The following is a 20,072-nucleotide window of genomic DNA, read 5'->3' on the forward strand; positions in this document are numbered from 1 at the left end:
CATCAAGTTATATATTAATGTACATATATACAAAAAACACATAGACGCAAAAGCAAAAAGAAAGAGCAGAATTAAATAGTTGTATATGGCGTAAACAGTGTGGGGAACAAAAGATAAAGTGGCTTTCTATCCACTGCCCTTTTTCATTCTTGTGTTAAAAGGAACACTCCAGGAAAAAGTGGTACAATTGCCTAATGTAGGGTCCGCGGGGGTGGAGCATGACACAGGAATTCTCTCATTGGTGTTTTTTGCTCTGCCCCTTTAGGCCCAGCACTAGTCAAATGCAGCATTTCAGTTGTAGAGTTTCTTTAAGGTAGTTGGCAAGTTTTTAAAAAAGTAAAAAAAAAAAAAAAGTTCTCATAATGATGATCATATAATCCACTCACTGATCTAATTCGCGCATCAGGGCTGCCTCACAATGATGTTTAATAATATCCTATGAGCTACAGGTATGGAGCCTGTGCCCATTGCGGTTGTGGTAATGTGACCGTGTACTATGTGACATCATATAGATAAGGATAACTGTGGTGGGTATTAGCAAACATTTACAAGGAGCATGGGGTAACATACAGGTCAATCCCTTTAAACACATTCGTTTTGAGGGCTACACATGGTTATTGAGGGTTGTACATTGGTGTTTTTGGCCTGTTCTTCCGTTTACTGCCATATGTTCCAATGCTGAGAAAAAGTAGGATTACGTAAGAAATGAGGAGAGATTTTCCACCCCCCAAAAAAAATCCTTACTGTGGTGGAACAATTATACTTTGGCCAATTTTTTGCCTGTTTCCCTCCTTTTTATGGAACATATGTTAATGGGTGAAAAGATAGACATTGTACTGTTATCTGACCTTCGTTCTCTCTGGCTGACAACTAATGGTGGGAGTTTTTGAGAGGCTTTCAAGCACTGAACTGATCGGACAACTGTTAGGTCTTGTGAGTCAGCACAGATGTCAGCTAGGAATTAGGCACTCAGCGGAAGAAGCAATGCCATGAGAAACTGGGAGAAGGGAGTTTCTTTGGAAGGTACAGCATATTGATAGAACTTTAAGGGTTCGACCACACGGTCAGATTTCTGCATGCAGTTTTGAAGGACAAAATCCTAAATCCAAGGTCCCCAAATTGTGTTAGCTCGAGATGCACAGATGTTGTTTGGCCACCTTAGAAAAAATGAAATGGCTATAAAAAAAGTTTGAGCCAGCCTAATATAACCATTGAAGGTGTTTATGAGATCAGAAAAAAAATACTTTTTCCCAAGAGACGGCGCAACTTTTAGGCTGTGCATGGTACTGCAACTCAATTTCTTCCAGAGTCACATGGTCAAAATTGGAACTATTTCTGCAAAAAACAGTGCCAATATTGTCTAATATCATGCAAAACATCAACCAAATAGCAGGTCAAATAGTCAAATGTGGATCCCGAGCCAGTAGTTTGGGGACACTACTTTCTAAGGGTTATCCCACGAAAAGTCTCTATCATCTATCCAGGGGGGTCTGACTGCTAGGACCTCTCATGATCCTGGGAGGATCCAAGTGGTCGGACTACCCACAAACCATTATTTTTCACTTATCCTGTGGGTAGATAAGAAATTGTTTTTGTGGAATAATCCCTTTTATGGAATAAAGTAATTCTTAAATACAGAGTTGTATGTACAGCTGATCGATGGCTTGGCGCAGTCCACACCTCTACTAGAAACTTGCATCCAAATTGTTTAGCTTTTTATTCTTGAAAACCCATATTTACCCTTTTTATCCTATGATTACATTTATGTCACAGTACTCTGTTTATTAAATCATATACATAGTATATAATCAGCATTTCTATTGCACTGCAGCCTACAGCTTTGACATAAAGACCCTGGCTCTTTTGTAGTCAGTGTTGCATAGTTTCTTACAGAACTTGAAGGACATGTCCAACTTTGCAACCATTTGTATTGTACAAGTGCATCTAAAAAAAAAAAAAGAAACTTGCTTAAAAATATTCCGAAATTTTAAGTGTACAACTAATATGCAGACTAATGTGTTTCCATGGCTACAGACTACAAACAAATACTTTGTAATCTGATCCTGCAGCCCTGTGTTACTCCACTAGGTTAGTAGGCAAATATGTCAGCGGAGGTGGAGTGGCACATGACTGCAGAAACAGACCGCATCCGGTTTGTTTGTAGTCTGTAACCATGGAGACACATAGGTCTGCATAGAAACTAAATGCACCAAACGGCAAGAGATTTTTCAAAAATTGAGGCTATATGCAAAGTATTTTCATTTTGTATTGCTGATGCACTGGAACAATATATATATTTTTTTACTTTTAGATAAAAAATAGAGTCTTACAGCCCATAACACACATAAGCCTAGAAAAAAGTACATTCTCACTTGTTCTAAAAACTACTAATACTGTATTCAGTAATGGCTATATCTTGCCTAGTTACCTGCCTTACAATTCCAAGGCTGGCGTCAAAATCAGGCAAGCCAGGGACGATGGTGGGGTCCACTAGGCTTGTTGGGTAAAGCAGGGAGTTCACTATTTTATCCAAGGGCCCGTCTACACCTGGCACCAGCTCTGCTACTCCTACACAGGTCAGTTTGCCGCTCTCTCAATCTGGCCAGTGATGTTTTTCACTTTGGCCATTCTAATTTTTAAAGGCTATGGATGCATTCTAGGCATTTTTTTTATGATTTAATTTTACTCATTCTGGGCTTAAACCATTTTTCAATTGGTCTTTATTCAAATTTTTCTGCAGTTTTTTTGATATACGTGGTTAAAAATCTGTTTATTTGCAGACCTCCTGATTTCCATCAGTTAAAGGCTAATGTGAAGCGTTATCTCTGATATCCTGACCTCATAAACATTTAAGCCATATTTTTAGCAATTTGATAAGAGTTTAGCTATAATGAGTGTTCAGGAGATCAGAGATAAGGCTTAAAGGGGTTGTCAGAGCTGAACCTGGACATATCCCCATTTTCACCCAGGCAGCCCCCCTGACTTGAGCATCGGAGCAGTTCATGCTCCGATGCTCTCCTTTGCCCTGCGCTGAATCGCGCAAGGTAAAGGCATTTTTTGGAGTTCCGGGCTCTCCTTAGGGCTGCCAGGTGGAGGCTTCTGCCCAGCAGTGAGCCCAGTGAAGTCACTGGCACTGATGGGCGGGCTTTAGCTCTGCCCATGCCTGTAAAACAGCTAGGGCAGCGCTAAAGCCCGCCCATCAGAGCCGGTGACATCACCGAACACACTGCTGGGCGGAAGTCTCCACCCGGCAGTGTGTTATGGTAAATAAAAGAGCCCTGCGCTATCCAGAAGGTATCCATAGCCTTTAAAGTGGCATGACATGTTCAATAATTACAGTGATATTCCTCATGGAGAACTTTTCCAATTACTCAATTGTGCTAGAGCTACATGGCAAGCAATGGTCCTGTGCAATTATTTTTTTCATGGAGATGCCTGAAGGCCTCGTTCCTGTAATCTTGTGATTTTACTGATACTTGCAAGTAGCCACATGCCACAGTTTAGCCTGCTGCAACTTGAAACCCAGGCTATTCTATAAGAGATGTAGCCCAATTCTCATCCTGTACTGTAGATTTAGGCGTGTAGTGCCCTGACCCTCCCTGGATGAGGATGGCTGCTAATTCTTCTGACCTAGTCTTCATGGTTCAGACCAAATGAAAAGGAATCGTGATCATAATAATGCTGCTATTTGAAGTTTGTTGATAGTAAGACTTTTTTCACTTCCATTTCCTGCTGGGATGAGAAGGTTCCCACAGGAAGTCTATGAGTGCGGCTCTGTTTTATGTCTCTCCAACAAACAGAGAATTTTTATTGGTGTGGCCGGACTTAAAATGAACAAACATTGACAAAATATGAGAATCATCTTTTTAGTGGTTTCTGAGATGTTAGAAAAAAAAAAGAGCCTGTTTTTATTTTTTTAATTTCTTTCAAAAACAGTGCCACACTTGTCCAAAGGCTACATCTGGTATTGCGCCTCAGCTCCAGTGGCTGTTTTTGAAAAAATAAAAAGAAGCAGACTTTATAAAAAGTGCAATAAAATCAATTGCAATATATTCGAAAAGAAAAAAAATTATATTTTGAAGTTCTGATGACATCATCATAAGTTACTAAATGTAACGATCTCCTTAAGATCAGTCAGTAATATAAAAAAAAAACTATTTTCATATGTCTATAATTTACTTGTGTATGGTCTGGAGGACAGGGGGAAGGAATATATATATATATATAAAATATGTATACGAAATTATTATTGAAATTTCTAAATTGATACAATTTAGAAATGATAGCTGTGTTTTCGCTCAATTCTTGTCAGTGCTAGTGACTGGGCCGAGCCCCACCGTTCCTATAATTTATAACAATACTGTACATTGCCAAAATAGTGCCAACTAGTGGTCTATTTATGTCACTACCTACTAAAGCTTTGGGCAAGTGAATAATTTTTATTAAAATTTTTGTAAGCAAAATTTTTGTAAGCAAAATTTTTAGAGTGGTGGGGGATCAGGCTTATTAATGCTAGAATGTTGACTATCATTGCGGCAACAGATATCAGCAATTTTTGCATCAGCTTTTAAGTGCAATATAGAAGTTAAAATTACAAAGATAAAATATATGTTAAACGTGTAACATTTTGAAATAAGTAATAGCATTAAAGTGGTTCTGCACCTTTTTAACAGTTTTTGTATCCACCCTCTGCGGAACATAATTACCTGCTCCCTGCTTCTGAGTTCTGAATCCTTCCATCCACCGCTGCATTTAATGCGCTCGAGTCACCTCTCACGGATGTGGGTCATTTGTGCCACGAAAGCCAATAACAGGCTCCAAGCTGCATGTGACACAGTTGGCTGGAAGTTCACTGGGAGGAAGGTAGAGCAGAGCGTTGCAAATGCATTGGTGGACCAAAGGAGCTGGGACCTACCATTGTGGAGCATTTAAGTATACTTCGCTTGATAGATTTGAGGAAAGGGAAGGTGAACCAATTTTTTTTTTAAAAAGGTAGATGACTCCTTTAAGGAAATTCCTGCTTAAGGTAAGGGGTAGTAAAGATTATTTAATAATCTTAGTGTGCAACAGCCTTTCAATTTTTTTCTTTTTAATTTTGCAATTAAAAATGTGAAAATGTGCTTCTTTTTATCAATGTCAGCTCATGTGATTGGCTACCTTGTAATGACATTGAAAGTCTTTTTGTGGACTTATTTTTGGAGTGTAGAACCACTTCCTTTCCGCTGGCCAGAGAATACTGTAATTGCTTTTTTTGCCCATGTCTACACATATAACACACTGTTTTTCACATTTTTTATGCCACACTTATCGTCTTACTCCCACTGCAAACATAGAGTGCTATGTTTTCTCAAGAGCTTTTCTCTGAAGACCTTAGGTCTAAAACCTGGCAGGAAAAATAGTTTCAGGCCCAAAAGGTAAGGAAATGTCGTCAATATACCTTCCCAGATCTGGTAGCCATACCAAAGTAATCTTGTTCGGATCGCACATAATAACCACCAGTTTTACTTTTAGATAGAAGGGTTCTTCTGTCCAAAAAGCATTGAAAAGTTGTTACGCTCCTAATCACACAAACGTATTGCAGTCCTTTATGACAGGTGAGGTGGGAAAATAGTGTTTTTGCGTGCAACGTTCTAAAGAGCTAGAACTACGTAAGTGGAGCATGCATTTATCAGCGTTTCTGTTCTTTTGCACATAGTTCCAACAGCAAAGCACCCTCAGAAATTCCCTTCTCATGTCTTTGCTCCTCAGAGTATAGATGATAGGGTTCAATGCCGAATTCAAGGTGGCCACCCCGAAGAAGTAGTCAGCTTTGTAGAGAATGGAGCAGGATTTCACTTTACAAGCCACATCCATAAGGAGAATAGTAAAAGCTGGAAGCCAGCAGATAATAAAAACTCCAAGAACTATCGTTACTGTTTTAAGGAGGGCAAGAGTCTGTGGTGCAGCTATTTCTGCATGGCTTGACTTTACAATACAGTATATACGGACATATAAAATCACAATGGAGATTAGTATAATTGTGAAGATAGTAACTACGAACAAAATGTACTTTTTGGCATAGAGCGGGAAGACGGTGGAACATTCATCCAAGTTTCCAATGCAGTTCCAGCCAATGATGGGTAAACCTCCGATAACCATTGAAATAACCCAACAAGCTCCTATCAGGATTATCATCCTACAGTTCCTGTCGCTGCTGTAGACTTTGACTTTAACAATAGCCACATGTCTTTCAATGGCTATAGCCAACAGACTGAAGACAGAAGCAGCCAGAGTTGTGAAAGCCGTGCCTTCACGGATAAACCAGGCCACAGGAGTTAATGTGAAGGTGGTTTTACCAGATAGTAAGATATTAGCAATGTAGGCACATCCTGTAAGAAGATCTGAAAATGCCAAATTTCCGATGAAAAAAAACATGGCGGAGTGAAACTTCTTGTTCCTCCAAACTGAAATAAGGACAAGAATGTTCTCCAGGATAATGACACAGCAAATGATAATAAAGATTACGGAGATGACATCTCGAGAAGAGCTGTCCTTTTTAATCCCTTTAGTATGGTTATAATGTTCACAGATCTTTGACACATTCAGGTAATGCTTGTAGATGCTCATCCTGGCTGTTTTGGTGACCTAAAGCTGGTCAATTGTTCTACAAAGGATCAATGATGGTACAGCGGAAGAACACTGTTTAGTCCATTCTTTTTGTTTCTTAGAGATATCTTCTCTGGCGTGATCTAAAATATATGTAAAATACAATAATGAGTATCAAATAAGTATAACACAAGAGTAGTGGCATGTTAAATATAAGGCAATACAAAGCTGACATAACAAGAACTCTAGAAGAACAGCTAGAAATATGGGCCCTATAAGTAACCTGAGCCTAAGAAATGTTAAGACAACAAAACTATGCACCATTAAAAACATGTAATACAAAAATCTATGGGTTTTCTCATCAACATTTACTTGAATGGGATCTGAGCTGCAGTAAACAAGAGTAAGCATCCCAATACACTTTGAATGCATCTTGGCTTTCGGCTACATTCAAAATGGTAGTTCTGCTGTTGGTGGCTGTAGGAAACAGTTGATCAGTGGAGGTACTGAGTATTGGAGGAGGAGATATAGGGAGAGGATATACAGTATGTAGTAGGAGATATAGAGAAATTAGTTATATGGAGTAATAGGAGGAGATGTAGGAGAGGTTATATGGAGTAATAGGATGAGCTATAGGAGATGTTATATGGAGTAATAGGAGGAGATATAGGAGAGGATATATGGAGTAATAGGAGGAGATATAGAAGAGGTTATATGGAGTAATAGGAGGAGATATAGGAGAGGATATATGGAGTAATAGGAGGAGATATAGGAGAGGATATATGGAGTAATAAGAGGAGATATAGGAAAAGTTATATGGAGTTATAGGAAAGGCTACATGGAGTAATAGGATGAGATATAGGAGAGGTTATATGGAGTAATAGGAGGATATATAGGAGAAAATATACAGAGTAATAGGAGGAGATATAGGAGAGGTTATTTGCAGTAATAAGAGGAGATATAGGAGAGATTATATGTAGTAATAGGAGGAGATATAATAGAGGTTATATGGAGTAATAGGAGGAGATATAGGAGAGGCTATATGGAGTATTAGGATGAGATATAGGAGAGGCTATATGGAGTAATAGGATGAGATATAGGAGAGGATATATGGAGTAATAGGAGGCGATATAGAAGAGATTATATGTAGTAATAGGAGGAGATATAATAGAGGTTATATGAAGTAATAGGAGGAGATATAGGAGAGGCTATATGGAGTAATAGGATGAGATATAGGAGAGGCTATATGGAGTAATAGGATGAGATATAGGAGAGGATATATGGAGTAATAGGAGGAGATATAGGAGAGGATATATGGAGTAATGGGAGGAGATATAGGAGAGGTTATATAGAGTAATAGGAGGCAATATAGGAGAGATTATATGGAGTAATAGGATGAGATATAGGAGAGGATATATGGAGTAATAGAAGGAGATATAGGAGAGGATATATAGAGTAACAAGAGGAGATATAGAGATGTGTTATATGACGCATTAATAAAAGGGTAGACACAGATTACTAGTAGCATGCATTAAGAAGTATTAGGTATCTCATCATTATAATGACTGGTAGGGTGACGTACCTGGCAGCCAGCAGCCTCCAAGGTGTGATGTGAAACTAGTGCTGGCTGTCTGTGTTTGTTGTGTCTGTGGGTGTATGAGTTGTCGCCTCCGCTACCTGAATAAAGTGGAAATAGACACTACATCATCAGGACTTGAGACATTCGGGGACTTCCTACATTTATAGTGATATTAGTAGGAATATCTCCGAGTCACTTCTCCTTCCTGAGACAGATGCACGTATACTGTATGACTGTGGTACAGCACGTGGTACAGCACTCGGGTCATAGTATCTGTGTATACAGGTACATCGTGACATCTTGTCACTTGGAGATTTATTTATTTATTTGTAACCAGTCTGGTTTTTATTTTGTTAAAGGTATCATCAGGGCAGAATACATTTAGATTTGGCTATGAACATGACCAAAGTTCATCTAGCAGGAGCAGCCACTAAATGAGCAGGAACGTACCAGTCACGGGTCCATCAGCCCCAGCTCTGGCTTCCTAGGATCCTGACTTTCAGGTCTTTGATACAGAACCCTCTTTGAGCTATGTTAGTGACATTTGCTGCAGCTCTCTCCCTGTAACTGCCACAGCTTCTAACAGTACATATGGCTTTTGTCCATTGAAGGAAGGAACTGAGCATGTGTGACCACCTCAGTAGAAAGATGTGCACATTACCGTATATATATGTTAAACTACAGAGGGCGCCATTACAATGAAGTCAAGTGAATATCTCAACTGGAGCATTTTTATAACAGTAAAATACAAAAGTTAAGTTTTTTATAATGAATTATATTAAAATAACATGTAATGATGGCTCAAACCCTTTAAGTGTCAAGTTAGAGTTTACTATGCTATATACTGTAGTATTACATTTATAATTCCATATGGCTGGCAGAATGGTGTCACCGTGACTCTCTTTATTATGAGGACAGTACAGACAATCACTGTTGCTGCCATTTACAGTATGCAGACAATTTGACTGGTACCTTTTGGTAAACTATAGGAAGAGGGGTAATCCTGGTATCCCTGGCTGGTTCTTATGGGAAGGGGTATGTAGATATATAGAACTGTCGTTTCTACTCTTATGGAGGCATTCAAAATGGAAAAGTGAAAAATGCTTTGGCGTGTGTATGTGGCAGGATTGTACCTAGGATTTAGGGCATGTTTCACACATTTATGTGACCAGTTAAGTACCTTCCATGTATAAAGGTGCTTCAGCAAAGGGTGTGGAACCACTGTGTCAACCAACAGATATCACTTTGGGATACTCCTAAGGGTTTTATCCTGGCAGTACAAAAATTGTACTCGGGGAGAGGCCAAGAACAGGGCAGGCAGAGTATGTGCTATACAGTAAACAGCCCAAGGTCAGGTCAGGCAGCTGAGGGTCAATACAGAGATCAGGCACGGGTCAGGTCAGGCAGCAGAGGGTCACAATCCAGGAATCAGGCAGAGCGTTGGTACGCAGGCAGACAACAAAACAACGGACCTTCGCGGGATACTAGCAGGATATAGAACCTTTTGCTCAGGCACCTTCACACAGGGGAAGGTGCCCTAAGTACGCCAGGGTTGCCAATCATCAGCTGGTGAAGATTAGGGTGTGCACACTGGACCTTTAGAGCTGGAGGGAGTGTGCGCATACGCCATATGGGCAGAGGAGGATAGGCCTTGCTGGTAAGCAGTCCACAGCCTGTGTGGAGGGATAGGGCCCACCTGGAAGAGGAGAGCAGGAGGAGGGTCTCCACCACCAGGATACCGACCAGTGAGTGGAGCGGAGGAAGCTGCTGGCTGCCGCTGTGACAAGGGGGTGATGAAGGGATAATTACCCTCCAATATTAACAGATAAAAAACAGAGACCCAGGGATTACATATATTATACACACAGGTACCACTGTATATATGTTCACGGCTCACAGAGCTCTCATCAGGCCAAAGGAAACAACATCTCTAGTGACTTCTGTTTAGATTCACGGAACATTTCTACTGCCTGTTGAGATTTATTGTCAGTAGGTGCCTACTACATCTGATGTGTACACTGTGACATTATAGTCCCTTACGTGACATTGCAGTAACATTGCCCTGCTCTTCCCCTGTGCCGTTCCACTCTCCGGTCTGTCACTTTGAGTGGTTAAAATACAATAAAACAATTCAGTACGGATGCAGAGGGCACAGGGGGACATTTCCGCCACCGGCCGGATCCCTAGCTTGAGTCTGTGAATTGTCCGGATGAAGGAAGGGGGTAAAAGAGCAGACACGTCCCCAGTGGGAAGGGTCCCTGCTTGGGAGGGAGAAGCGTTAGGTCACATCTGCTCTTGTGTTCTGAACTTCCGCTTGGGGGGAACAATCTATTTTTGTCCCTCTACGATATCCTCTGTTTCCCAAAACCATTTCCTTTTGGCTTTTCAAGCTGTTTTCCTCTCGAAGAAACTTATGTTAGCAGCAGATTCTTCTAATACCTGGTGGGTTGATACTGTGTCCATTCTTAATTTGCTCTTAAAGCTTGTATGAGATATTCAGATATTTTTGATTTTATTTAAATTCATAGTATCTACTAGGATACCTTTGTAATTATGCAGCCATCATCTACGTATGGCAATCAACTGGTCCTAAAATTCATGATGGTGTATGCTTCTAGCAGATATGCCTTCTATGCAAGAAATCCAGTCTTCAGGATTACCAGTAAATTCACCGGTGGTCCAGTGATGGCAGCTGCTGATTGTCCCTGCTGCCTGCAGTGAAAATGTTATTGGTTGCTATAGGGAACATGGACAGTCCCTTTTAGAGTGTTTCATAAATATGGTCCATTACACGTAAGCTGAGAGACAAGTTCTACATGTCTCCAAAACATGGGAGGTTCTAACCTTTCAGCAGCCTCAGGGAGAAATATTTGCCTTCTTTATGTTAAAGTGTGCTACTTGATAACTGGTGGAGATTTATCAACCCTCTACGGCAGAAAACTGGTGTTAAAAGGTCACAAAACACAGGTTTGAAAAAATCTTAGCACAAATGCCATTTCTACACTGCCCTTGGTACTGTCTGAAAACAGGGATAGGCATAGTGTGGGTGGGCGCCTCATCAAAAAGTAGGTGCATCCTCCAGTGCCGGAGGGATCTCAAGACCGGCGTAAAAAATTCCAGTCTTGATAAATCTCCCCCATTGTTCCAATTCATCTCTATTTTCAAAATCTCTCTTTGCTGCCAGTGAATGGAAACATTCTTGTTTAGGTTCAGAGGCTGAACACCTGTAAAAATCTAATACTTACTGTAGATAATGCTAAAGAGGAAAAATGGACTATTGATCCTTAGGATAGAAGCCATAAATTTCTCATTTTTGGGGTTCCGATCCCCTGAATCTCCACGATCGGCTGATTGAAGAGGCAGTGACTGTGCCTGGTACTGGAGCTCAGTCCCATTCACTAGAACAGGAATTACCTGCAAAGAGTGCTGCCCTTTCAATCAGCTGATCGGTGGGAATGGTGGGAGTTGGACTTCAACCAATCTGATATTAATGGCCTTTCCAACTTATTGAATAGAGTTTGGACTACACCAATTCACACTCAGACAGACTGTGTACAAATGAAGGAAAATGCAAGACCATACTACCCTCCCCAGGTGTGGTCCACCAACAAAGATCATACCAAGAGCAAGCATGCTTCTTTACAATTAATTCTAAATTATACCACCAAATTCTAAAGGAAAATGTCAGGACATCCATCCGTGAGCTGAATCTGAAGAGAACGTGGGTCATGCAGCAAGACAACGACCCTAAGTACACAAGTCATTCTACCAAAGAATGGTGAAAGAAGAAGAAACAGCAGTTCATAGGAGGAAACCTACCAACCGAGCTGGAGCTTTTATACGAAGGAATGGGCTAAAATTCCTCCAAGCCAATGTGCAGAACTAATCAACAATCACTGGAAATGTTTGGCTGCAGTTATTGCTGGACATGGGGTCACACCCAATACTGAAAGGAAAGTTTCAGATACTTTTGCCGCTCACAGACATGTGATATTGAATCACTTTCCTCACTAAATGAATGACCTTATTTTTTACTTTGATTTGGTTTTATTTATCTACTTTTAGGTGTGAAAATTTGATGTAGTTTTAGGTAAAATTTATGCAAGGAGTATAGTAAATGCTCAAGGATTCTTAAACTGTCTGGCAGCACTATAAAAGGGAGATTCACTGTAGCATTATCAGCATTTTAGCTGCAGGATTACGACTTGTGGTTTCACCTTAGCATAAACTTGGTTTCAGCATTACTACTTCTTCCGGTAATGATAAGATGGGTGCTATGGTGCATCACCTACACATGCCATTTACATACAAGTGGGTTGTTTCCCTGTCGTCATGGTGTCTACAAAGCAGACATGACCTGACTCACTCACAGGTGTTTTTTTTCTGTCCCCATGAGATCGCCATCAGCTTTTGATGCCAACTTTTGTTTCCTATGTTCTTCTTCAGTGAGTTGCGGTTATAAAACAGGAAGGAGTCGTGTTGAACGTCTACTGGATTTTTTTTTCAGCTGTTTTCAGCATATGGTGCAAACAAAACCACAGACAATCCAGATTACTAATTGAAGTTTTTGTCTTTATGAACCAAGGGTATGCATAGAGGAAGAGGGGGGGCATGGTAAGGATTAAAGTGTGCCCTTCTCTTATGGTCTAGGTATTTTATTCATTTATGTAGCACCAACATATTCCACACGCACATTGGTCTGAGAGTAGGTTATTAATACAGTGATCCCTCAAGGTACAACGGCCTCAGGATACAATATTTTCAACAGACAATGGTCTTTTCTGACCCATCACAAGTTCAAACTAGACTCAACATACAACGTCTCTGACTTAGATCCAACCATTCAAGGTCACTTCTCTGGTAAAATAGCTGTATTAGTTTCTACTTAACAGCTATTCCTGACTGGTATATGTAAGGACCTGTTATATCTGTCTTAGTTATCTGCTTATTTTTCATAAATCTTTATTTTCTCTTATCTTGGATGACATTTAGGGCTTTGGAACCAATTACTCAAGTTACAATGGTTTCAACATACAATGGTCCTCCTGGAACCAATTAATATTGTAACTTGGGGGACCACTGTAATATCCCAGCCAGCACTCGGTCCGTGATCAATGCTGCAGCGGGAAGGAGCAAACCCCACATCAGGCAAAGTAGAAAATCCCAGCAATTGTATCTTGCTTTCAAAGTTTTATGCTTTTAAATTGTTTCTATTGAAACTGCTGATGAAGGCGCATTAGCTGAAACGCGTCCTTGTATACACTATGTATTGTGTGGAAACTAATTAAAAGCATAAAACTTTGAAAGCAAGATACAATTTCTGGGATTTTCTTCTTTGCCTGAGGGTAGGTTATGGAAAAAACTGCAAGTATGGCACTGCTACCAATTCCGAGTCTAGGACCGTTGTACAGAAGAAGAGACGGTAGTTGCTCAATGTGAAGTGTTATTGTTGCAACAAGGCTTGAGAGAGATGGTGATCACTCTCATTGGGCTGAGGGTAGGCTATGGCAGGAACTGCAACTATGGTGCTGTTACCAATCCTGAGTCCAGGACCGGTGCACGGAAGATGAGATGAGAGCCAGAAACTTCGGAATGTGAACTGTTCGTTATTGCAGTAATGAGACCCCAGGGCACGTCTCTCAGTTTGGACCCCAGGGTACTTTATGTTAACAACATTACACAACATGGTAAGGTAGTTATTGACGTGTCTGGCACCCAAAAGACATAGGGCTTGACTGGGGCCAGCTGCTTTCACTCCCCCATGGTAATTTGAAACCTCCACCCAGCAGGCTAACTGGCGTGCTACATTGGTACCTTCACCAAGCTTCATAGGTGACATTGCTTCAGGCCTCTCTGTCTCTAGGCCACTCTGTCCCTCTCACCATTGGACCACTCTTTAGGAGCTGTGACACTAGTTAGGCAGTAGTGGCTGATTCCCATGTGGCCACCCGAGCCCTCCTCACGGCTGCCAGCCATAGTAAGTAATGATCTAATACTCTCATCCTAACTCCTGAATTCAACTATATTGCCATCTTAAGGCAAATGGAGTAGGAAGACCAAATGTGGCAGCTGGCCCTGGCCACCACAGAGGGGCAGCTTCTGACGATAACCTAATGTGCTTTTCTGTCAGATCTTAAAGGGCTTCTCCCGCCAGACACCAGACAACCCCTTACACGATATCTTTTATGACAGATGGTTGTCGTCGGGGGAGGACTGGCCATAGACCCTACAGGGAAACTTCCCCGTGGGCTGATTCCCAGGTGGCCGCCTGAGCCCTCCTCACGGCTGCCAGCCATAGTAAGTAATGATCTAATACTCTCATCCTAACTCCTGAATTCAACTATTTTGCCATCTTAAGGCAAATGGAGTAGGAAGACTAAATGTGGCAGCAGGCCCTGGCCACCACAGAGGGGCAGCTTCTGGGGAGGTATTTTGTGCTGCTGGAGCAATATTTTGTGATGGACTGTGGTATTTGGCTCTGCTGGGGTGGTATAATGTGCCACAATATGGCATTGCTAGCCATACCTACTTGTGTTGACCCCACCTTCTGTCAATTTGGACCCAACTACAAAATGGGGCCACTTTTAGTTTTTTCAAGGGCCACATTAAGTTCCCAGGCCTGCCCTGCTTGTCGTAGAGAGAGGTCCTCTGATCAGGGATAACCTGCAGGTATAATCTCTACAGCAGTGGTCTCAGGGTTGTAGTTTTCTTGCTGTGGCAGACCTACAACCGCCAGCATGCCCATCAGATTGCAAGTAGATTTCTGCTCTGAAGGCTGCAGAATTGTAAATGTAACTCTGCACGCTATTTTATATATACAGAACTTTTCTCTGTTTTTCTTGGCTTGACCTTGACCTACAACAATGGTTTTATAAGTCATAAAATTTGTCAAGCTTTGGTCCAAATGCTGAAGTGTGACTTTCTCACTATTACACCTATTATCATTTATGAACATGATGACTCATATCTTTCTTCCGCTTATCTTCTGTAGATGTTGTAGTAACGCTAGTTGTTATTTATTTTTTATTTTTTTAGATTTTAACTTTTTCAATACATTTGTTATATTTGACAGATAGGTATGATGTGTGTAATGAGAAATACAACCCGCACAATGAGAAGTCACAAGACAAATGCCAGTCTCTATCACAGTCCATGGATGATGGTGTCCCACAGTGAGCAGACAGAATCACATCTATCAGTATACGGTGATGTCCTTGAGGGAGTAGATACAGGTACCCAGTGTAGATAACATGACTGTTCATACTTGATGGATGGGTGAAGATAAGGCTGTGCACACACCAGTCCTTTAAAGGGGTTGTCTAGATGTTTAATATTGATGACCTATCCTCAGGAATAGCTATCCATATATGATCACTGTAGAACTGACTCCCGCCACCGCACAAATCGGCTGTTTGAAGAGACAGTGGGCTTCTTCCGAGATCAGTGATGTCATGTTCATCGATTACATGGTCTAGGTGCAGCTCAGTCCCGTTCAAACAACGCTGGCACTTTGATTGGTAAGGTGTGAGGAGGCTGCGGCGCTCATCACCCCCTCCCCAAACAGCTGATCAGCAGGGGGTGACGGGAGTTGGACCCTCGCCAATCTGATATTGAGGACCTATCCTGAAGATAGGTCATCAACGTGGACAGGACAACCTCTTGAAGTGTATAGTACTTTTTACAATACATTTTTCTTCTACATCTAATGAAAGCCAAACATATCCACGAGGCCTCATTTACCAAGTGGATGCCAAAAGAGCATTGGTATCTATCTTCTGAACACCGGAGCCTACGAGTGATGTATGCCACTGTATAGACAATGGCATAAGCTGGAGCCTTCCATCAGAGGTACATGCTGGCAAGTATTCCAGAAATATACCTCGGCTAGAAGGCTGAAACATAATGTGAACAGAGCCCTAGACAATCTTTGACTCATAAATGAAATTTGAAGGGAAAACAGTTTGGAGGGTGATATTATAGAGTAGAGTGCATGTCTACAGAGTGATGACATAGAGGTAGTACGGTGCACTGACGTGGACCAGGTGATGGGAGGGTCGCTGACTGGACTGTGGTTAGTTAGTACAGTGTAGTTGTATGGTTGTTTTAGGGATGAGCAAATCGAATTCGGATGAAACAGCCGAAGTCGATTCACATAAAACTTCGTTCTAATACTGTACGGAGCAGGAGCTCCGTACAGTATTTGAATGTATTGGCTCCAATGAGCCAAAGTTATTGCTTTGTGAAGTCTCGTGAGACTTTGCATAATAATTTCATAAATTAATTTGTACTGTAAAAAACCATTTCCCGAACTCTGGTTCGCGAGACTTTGCGGAGCAATAATTTCGGCTCATTGGAGCCAATACATTCTAATACTGTACGGAGCTCCTGCTCCGTACAGTATTAGAACGATGTTTTATGCGAATCGACTTCGGATGTTTCATCCGAAGTCGATTCGCTCATCCCTAGTTGTGGTACTAGGAGAGCCTTATTGGATGGTGATGTCACAATGGGAGCAAAACATACTATAGATATGGATAGTGATGTCACAGAGGGAGCACAGTATAAATATGGATAGTGATGTCACAGAAGGAGCACAGTATAAATATGGATAGTGATGTCACAGAGGGAGCACAGTATAGATATGGATGGTGATGTCACAGAGGGAGCACAGTGAAGATATGGATGGTGATGTTACAGAGGGAGCACAGTATAAATATGGATAGTGATGTCACAGAGGGAGCACAGTATAGATATGGATGGTGATGTCACAGAGGGAGCACAGTATAGATATGGATGGTGATGTCACAGAGGGAGCACAGTAAAGATATGGATGGTGATGTCATAGAAGGAGCACAGTATAGATATGGATGGTGATGTCATAGAGGGAGCACAGTATAGATATGGATAGTTATGTCATAGAGGTAGCACAGTATAGATATGGATGGTGATGTCACAAAGGGAGCACAGTATAGATATGGATGGTGATGTCATAGAAGGAGCACAGTATAGATATGGATGGTGATGTCACAGAGGGAGCACAGTATAGATATGGACAGTGATGTCATAGAGGGAGCACAGTATAGATATGGATGGTGATGTCACAGAGGGAGCACAGTATAGATATGGATAGTGATGTCCCAGAGGGAGCACAGTATAGATATGGATGGTGATGTCACAGAGGGAGCACAGTATAGATATGGATAGTGATGTCACAGAGGGAGCACAGTATAGATATGGATGGTGATGTCACAGAGGGAGCACAGTATAGATATGGATGGTGATGTCATAGAGGGAGCACAGTATAGATATGGATGGTGATGTCATAGATGGAGCACAGTAAAGATATGGACAGTGATGTCATAGAGGGAGCACAGTATAGATATGGATGGTGATGTCACAGAGTGACTAGAGTGTAGTTATACAGTCGTGGTAATAGGAGAGTCTGATTGGATGTTAATGTTACAAAGTCAAGTTGTGAAAGGTGATGCCACATAGGGAGCACTGTACTGTTACTGATGGTGAAGTCACAAAATAGAATAGTCACAATGTTCAGGAGGATGATGTCCCAGGGGGAGCACATTGCAGTTACGCAGTCCTGGATGGTGAAGTCTCAGATGTAGCACAGTGCAGTCTCACAGTCCTGGATAGTGACGTCACAGAGTGAATACAGTATAGTCAAGGATGATGATGTCACAGCGGCAGCACAGTCACGTACTCCTAGATGGTGATGTCACAGGGGAAGCACAGTACAGCCATGGTGATGTCACTAAGTAAAGAGCAAAGTCCCAGTCCTGGATGGTCATGTCATATTACAGAGGGATGCCACAAAGTGGGAACAGTACAGTCACATCATTTTGGATGGCACTACCACAGTATGGTTATCCTGAGTGGTGATGCCACAATGTGAGAACCATACAATTACAACTCTTGGATGGTGATGTCACAAAGTGAGGATAGTATAATCACACAGTCTAGGATGATGATATCACAAAATGAGACCAGTACTGGCACACAGATGGTGATGTCACACACAGAGCTCAGTACAGTTACAAAGACCTAAAAGGTGATGTCACACAGGGAACAATCTACAGTAACACAATCTGGGATGGCGATGTCACATGCCATGTCATACAGGTCATGTAAGTTAATCTTGTTGCAGATCTAAGAGCCATTTGTTAAAATGTTTCATTCTGTTTCACTGATTCATTTACTTGGAGACTTTACAACCATCTTTCAGTCGTTATGCAGATTCCTGTTTTTGTAACTTCACAAAGTACAATGGATTGCATCACTAGGCTGGCAGGTACACTCATCACATGCAAGTGCCACAAAGATTATGTAACCCATAACTTTTGGTTAGTTGCTTGCAAGACTGAATTTGTCAGTTGCTTTAGACCAGACATAACATCGTCCCGGCATCGCGCCGGCGCTACATATGGACGCTACATTTTCCCATGTTTATGCATTTTTGTGTGCATATATATATATATTTTAAACTCTATACATGGTTTTCTGATGTAAGATAATCATAAATGAAATTTGAAAACAGAATTTTGCAGAATGGTCAAGAATATCCAGGCTGAGAATTTGGAAATAAAAGGCACAAATTAAGGGATAGCTGTCAAGTCACTACCTAGTCCTAAGACTCTCAGCACCATATAATAATACATTTCCATGCATCAATGGGCTGTCCATGTAATGCACAGACATGCTGGGCCCTCCAGAGTAAAATATGCTCCATATAGCCAGTCTTCTAGATAGATGTTACATCTGCGGCCCGTATCCAGTGCTGCCCTGCTACTTCTATTAGGAGCATAATTAATTGAACTACTACTACTCCCATTTTTGCCATCAACACCACTCCCCTCCTCTCCCTGCTCTATGGAAAGTTGCATGGCATAGCTGCTTCTAATTGTTAATCAGCTTCTGCTATAAATGCTGGGATGTCCTCTCACTCCTTGCCCGAGTTTAGGTTCCTAGTGTAATAGTTTAACCAGTGAAGGTGTGCTATTCTGATTGTCTGCTCAGATACCGAACTTCTGCTTGTTAACCGACTCTAATACTCTGCTGCCTTCCCTGACCTCTGCCTGTTTACCAACTATGAGTATTGCTTGATCCCTTGACGCTTCACACTGCTGTCTTTGACTCCTCTGGGTCAGCTGTCAATTGCATTGGGACTATTCCAAGAGGGAGTTGACTGGTGGGTCCTCTGCTCAGAAGACCAGATCCCTGCATAGCAGTTAGAGGGTGATCGCCAGAATAATGCCCTTGGTTTGGCCATTGGTATTTTTGTGTGTACTTTGAACCTCTGAGTGTTGGTAGTGATGTGTTTAAGTATAGACTGAATGTTTTGGGCCCTGGTACAAAAATGGTACCTTGGCCCTCTAACTAATGGGTAATTTCTACTCATCCTTTCTCCTGAGGATGGGATACAGTTAAATGTCTTTTAGATGAACACCCACAATTGCAGAGCAAAATTATCTTCTAGAGGGGTGGTCCTGTCAAAGAGAAGGAATGTACACGGGATATTAAGGAAAAATTTGGTTTGAATCAAGGATTTTTTTTTTCAAAGGTGGTCTTTTTTGGAGAGGTTTCATTGTATAACATAAAACATATTAGTTTTTTATGGTGAGATAGCTCTGTCTAGCATTACTATACCATTACTCTACTTTCTTGGAGAATTGGCCTTTTAAGTTATATAGGCTGGTTGCAATTTCTTCTTCTACTCAACACCGGAAATGCACTTATATCTTCTTATTCGCCAGTAGTGCCTTTCCTTACGTTGTAAGATCACTAGAGTCTTGGAGAAGGATAATCTGGGTGGTGGGTGTTACAGCAGCCTGGGTGGTCCTAAATAACCATTTAAACCAACCCTTAGGGAGGTTAAGGATATAACCACTTGACTGCC

The 20,072-nt window shown here is 41.4% G+C and overlaps 1 protein-coding gene across 3 annotated transcripts in view; it reads right to left on the reverse strand.

Annotated features, from left to right (window-relative positions):
* Positions 1-3,204: 3,204 nt before the first annotated feature.
* Positions 3,205-20,072, reverse strand: part of S1PR2 (sphingosine-1-phosphate receptor 2) — a 49,319-nt gene continuing 32,451 nt past the window's right edge. For 2 of the 3 annotated variants that reach the window (XM_044278778.1, XM_044278779.1), the window contains exon 2: positions 3,205-6,728. In XM_044278778.1, the coding sequence (XP_044134713.1) occupies positions 5,563-6,606 (1,044 nt within the window). In that variant the 5' untranslated portion in view covers positions 6,607-6,728 and the 3' untranslated portion in view covers positions 3,205-5,562. Of the gene's footprint in view, positions 6,729-8,167; positions 8,263-20,072 lie in introns of all 3 variants that reach the window. The other variant, XM_044278780.1, reaches the window with a different exon arrangement.

The sequence above is a fragment of the Bufo gargarizans genome, chromosome 2 (assembly GCF_014858855.1).
Source record: "Bufo gargarizans isolate SCDJY-AF-19 chromosome 2, ASM1485885v1, whole genome shotgun sequence".
Classification (NCBI taxonomy): Eukaryota; Metazoa; Chordata; class Amphibia; order Anura; family Bufonidae; genus Bufo; species Bufo gargarizans.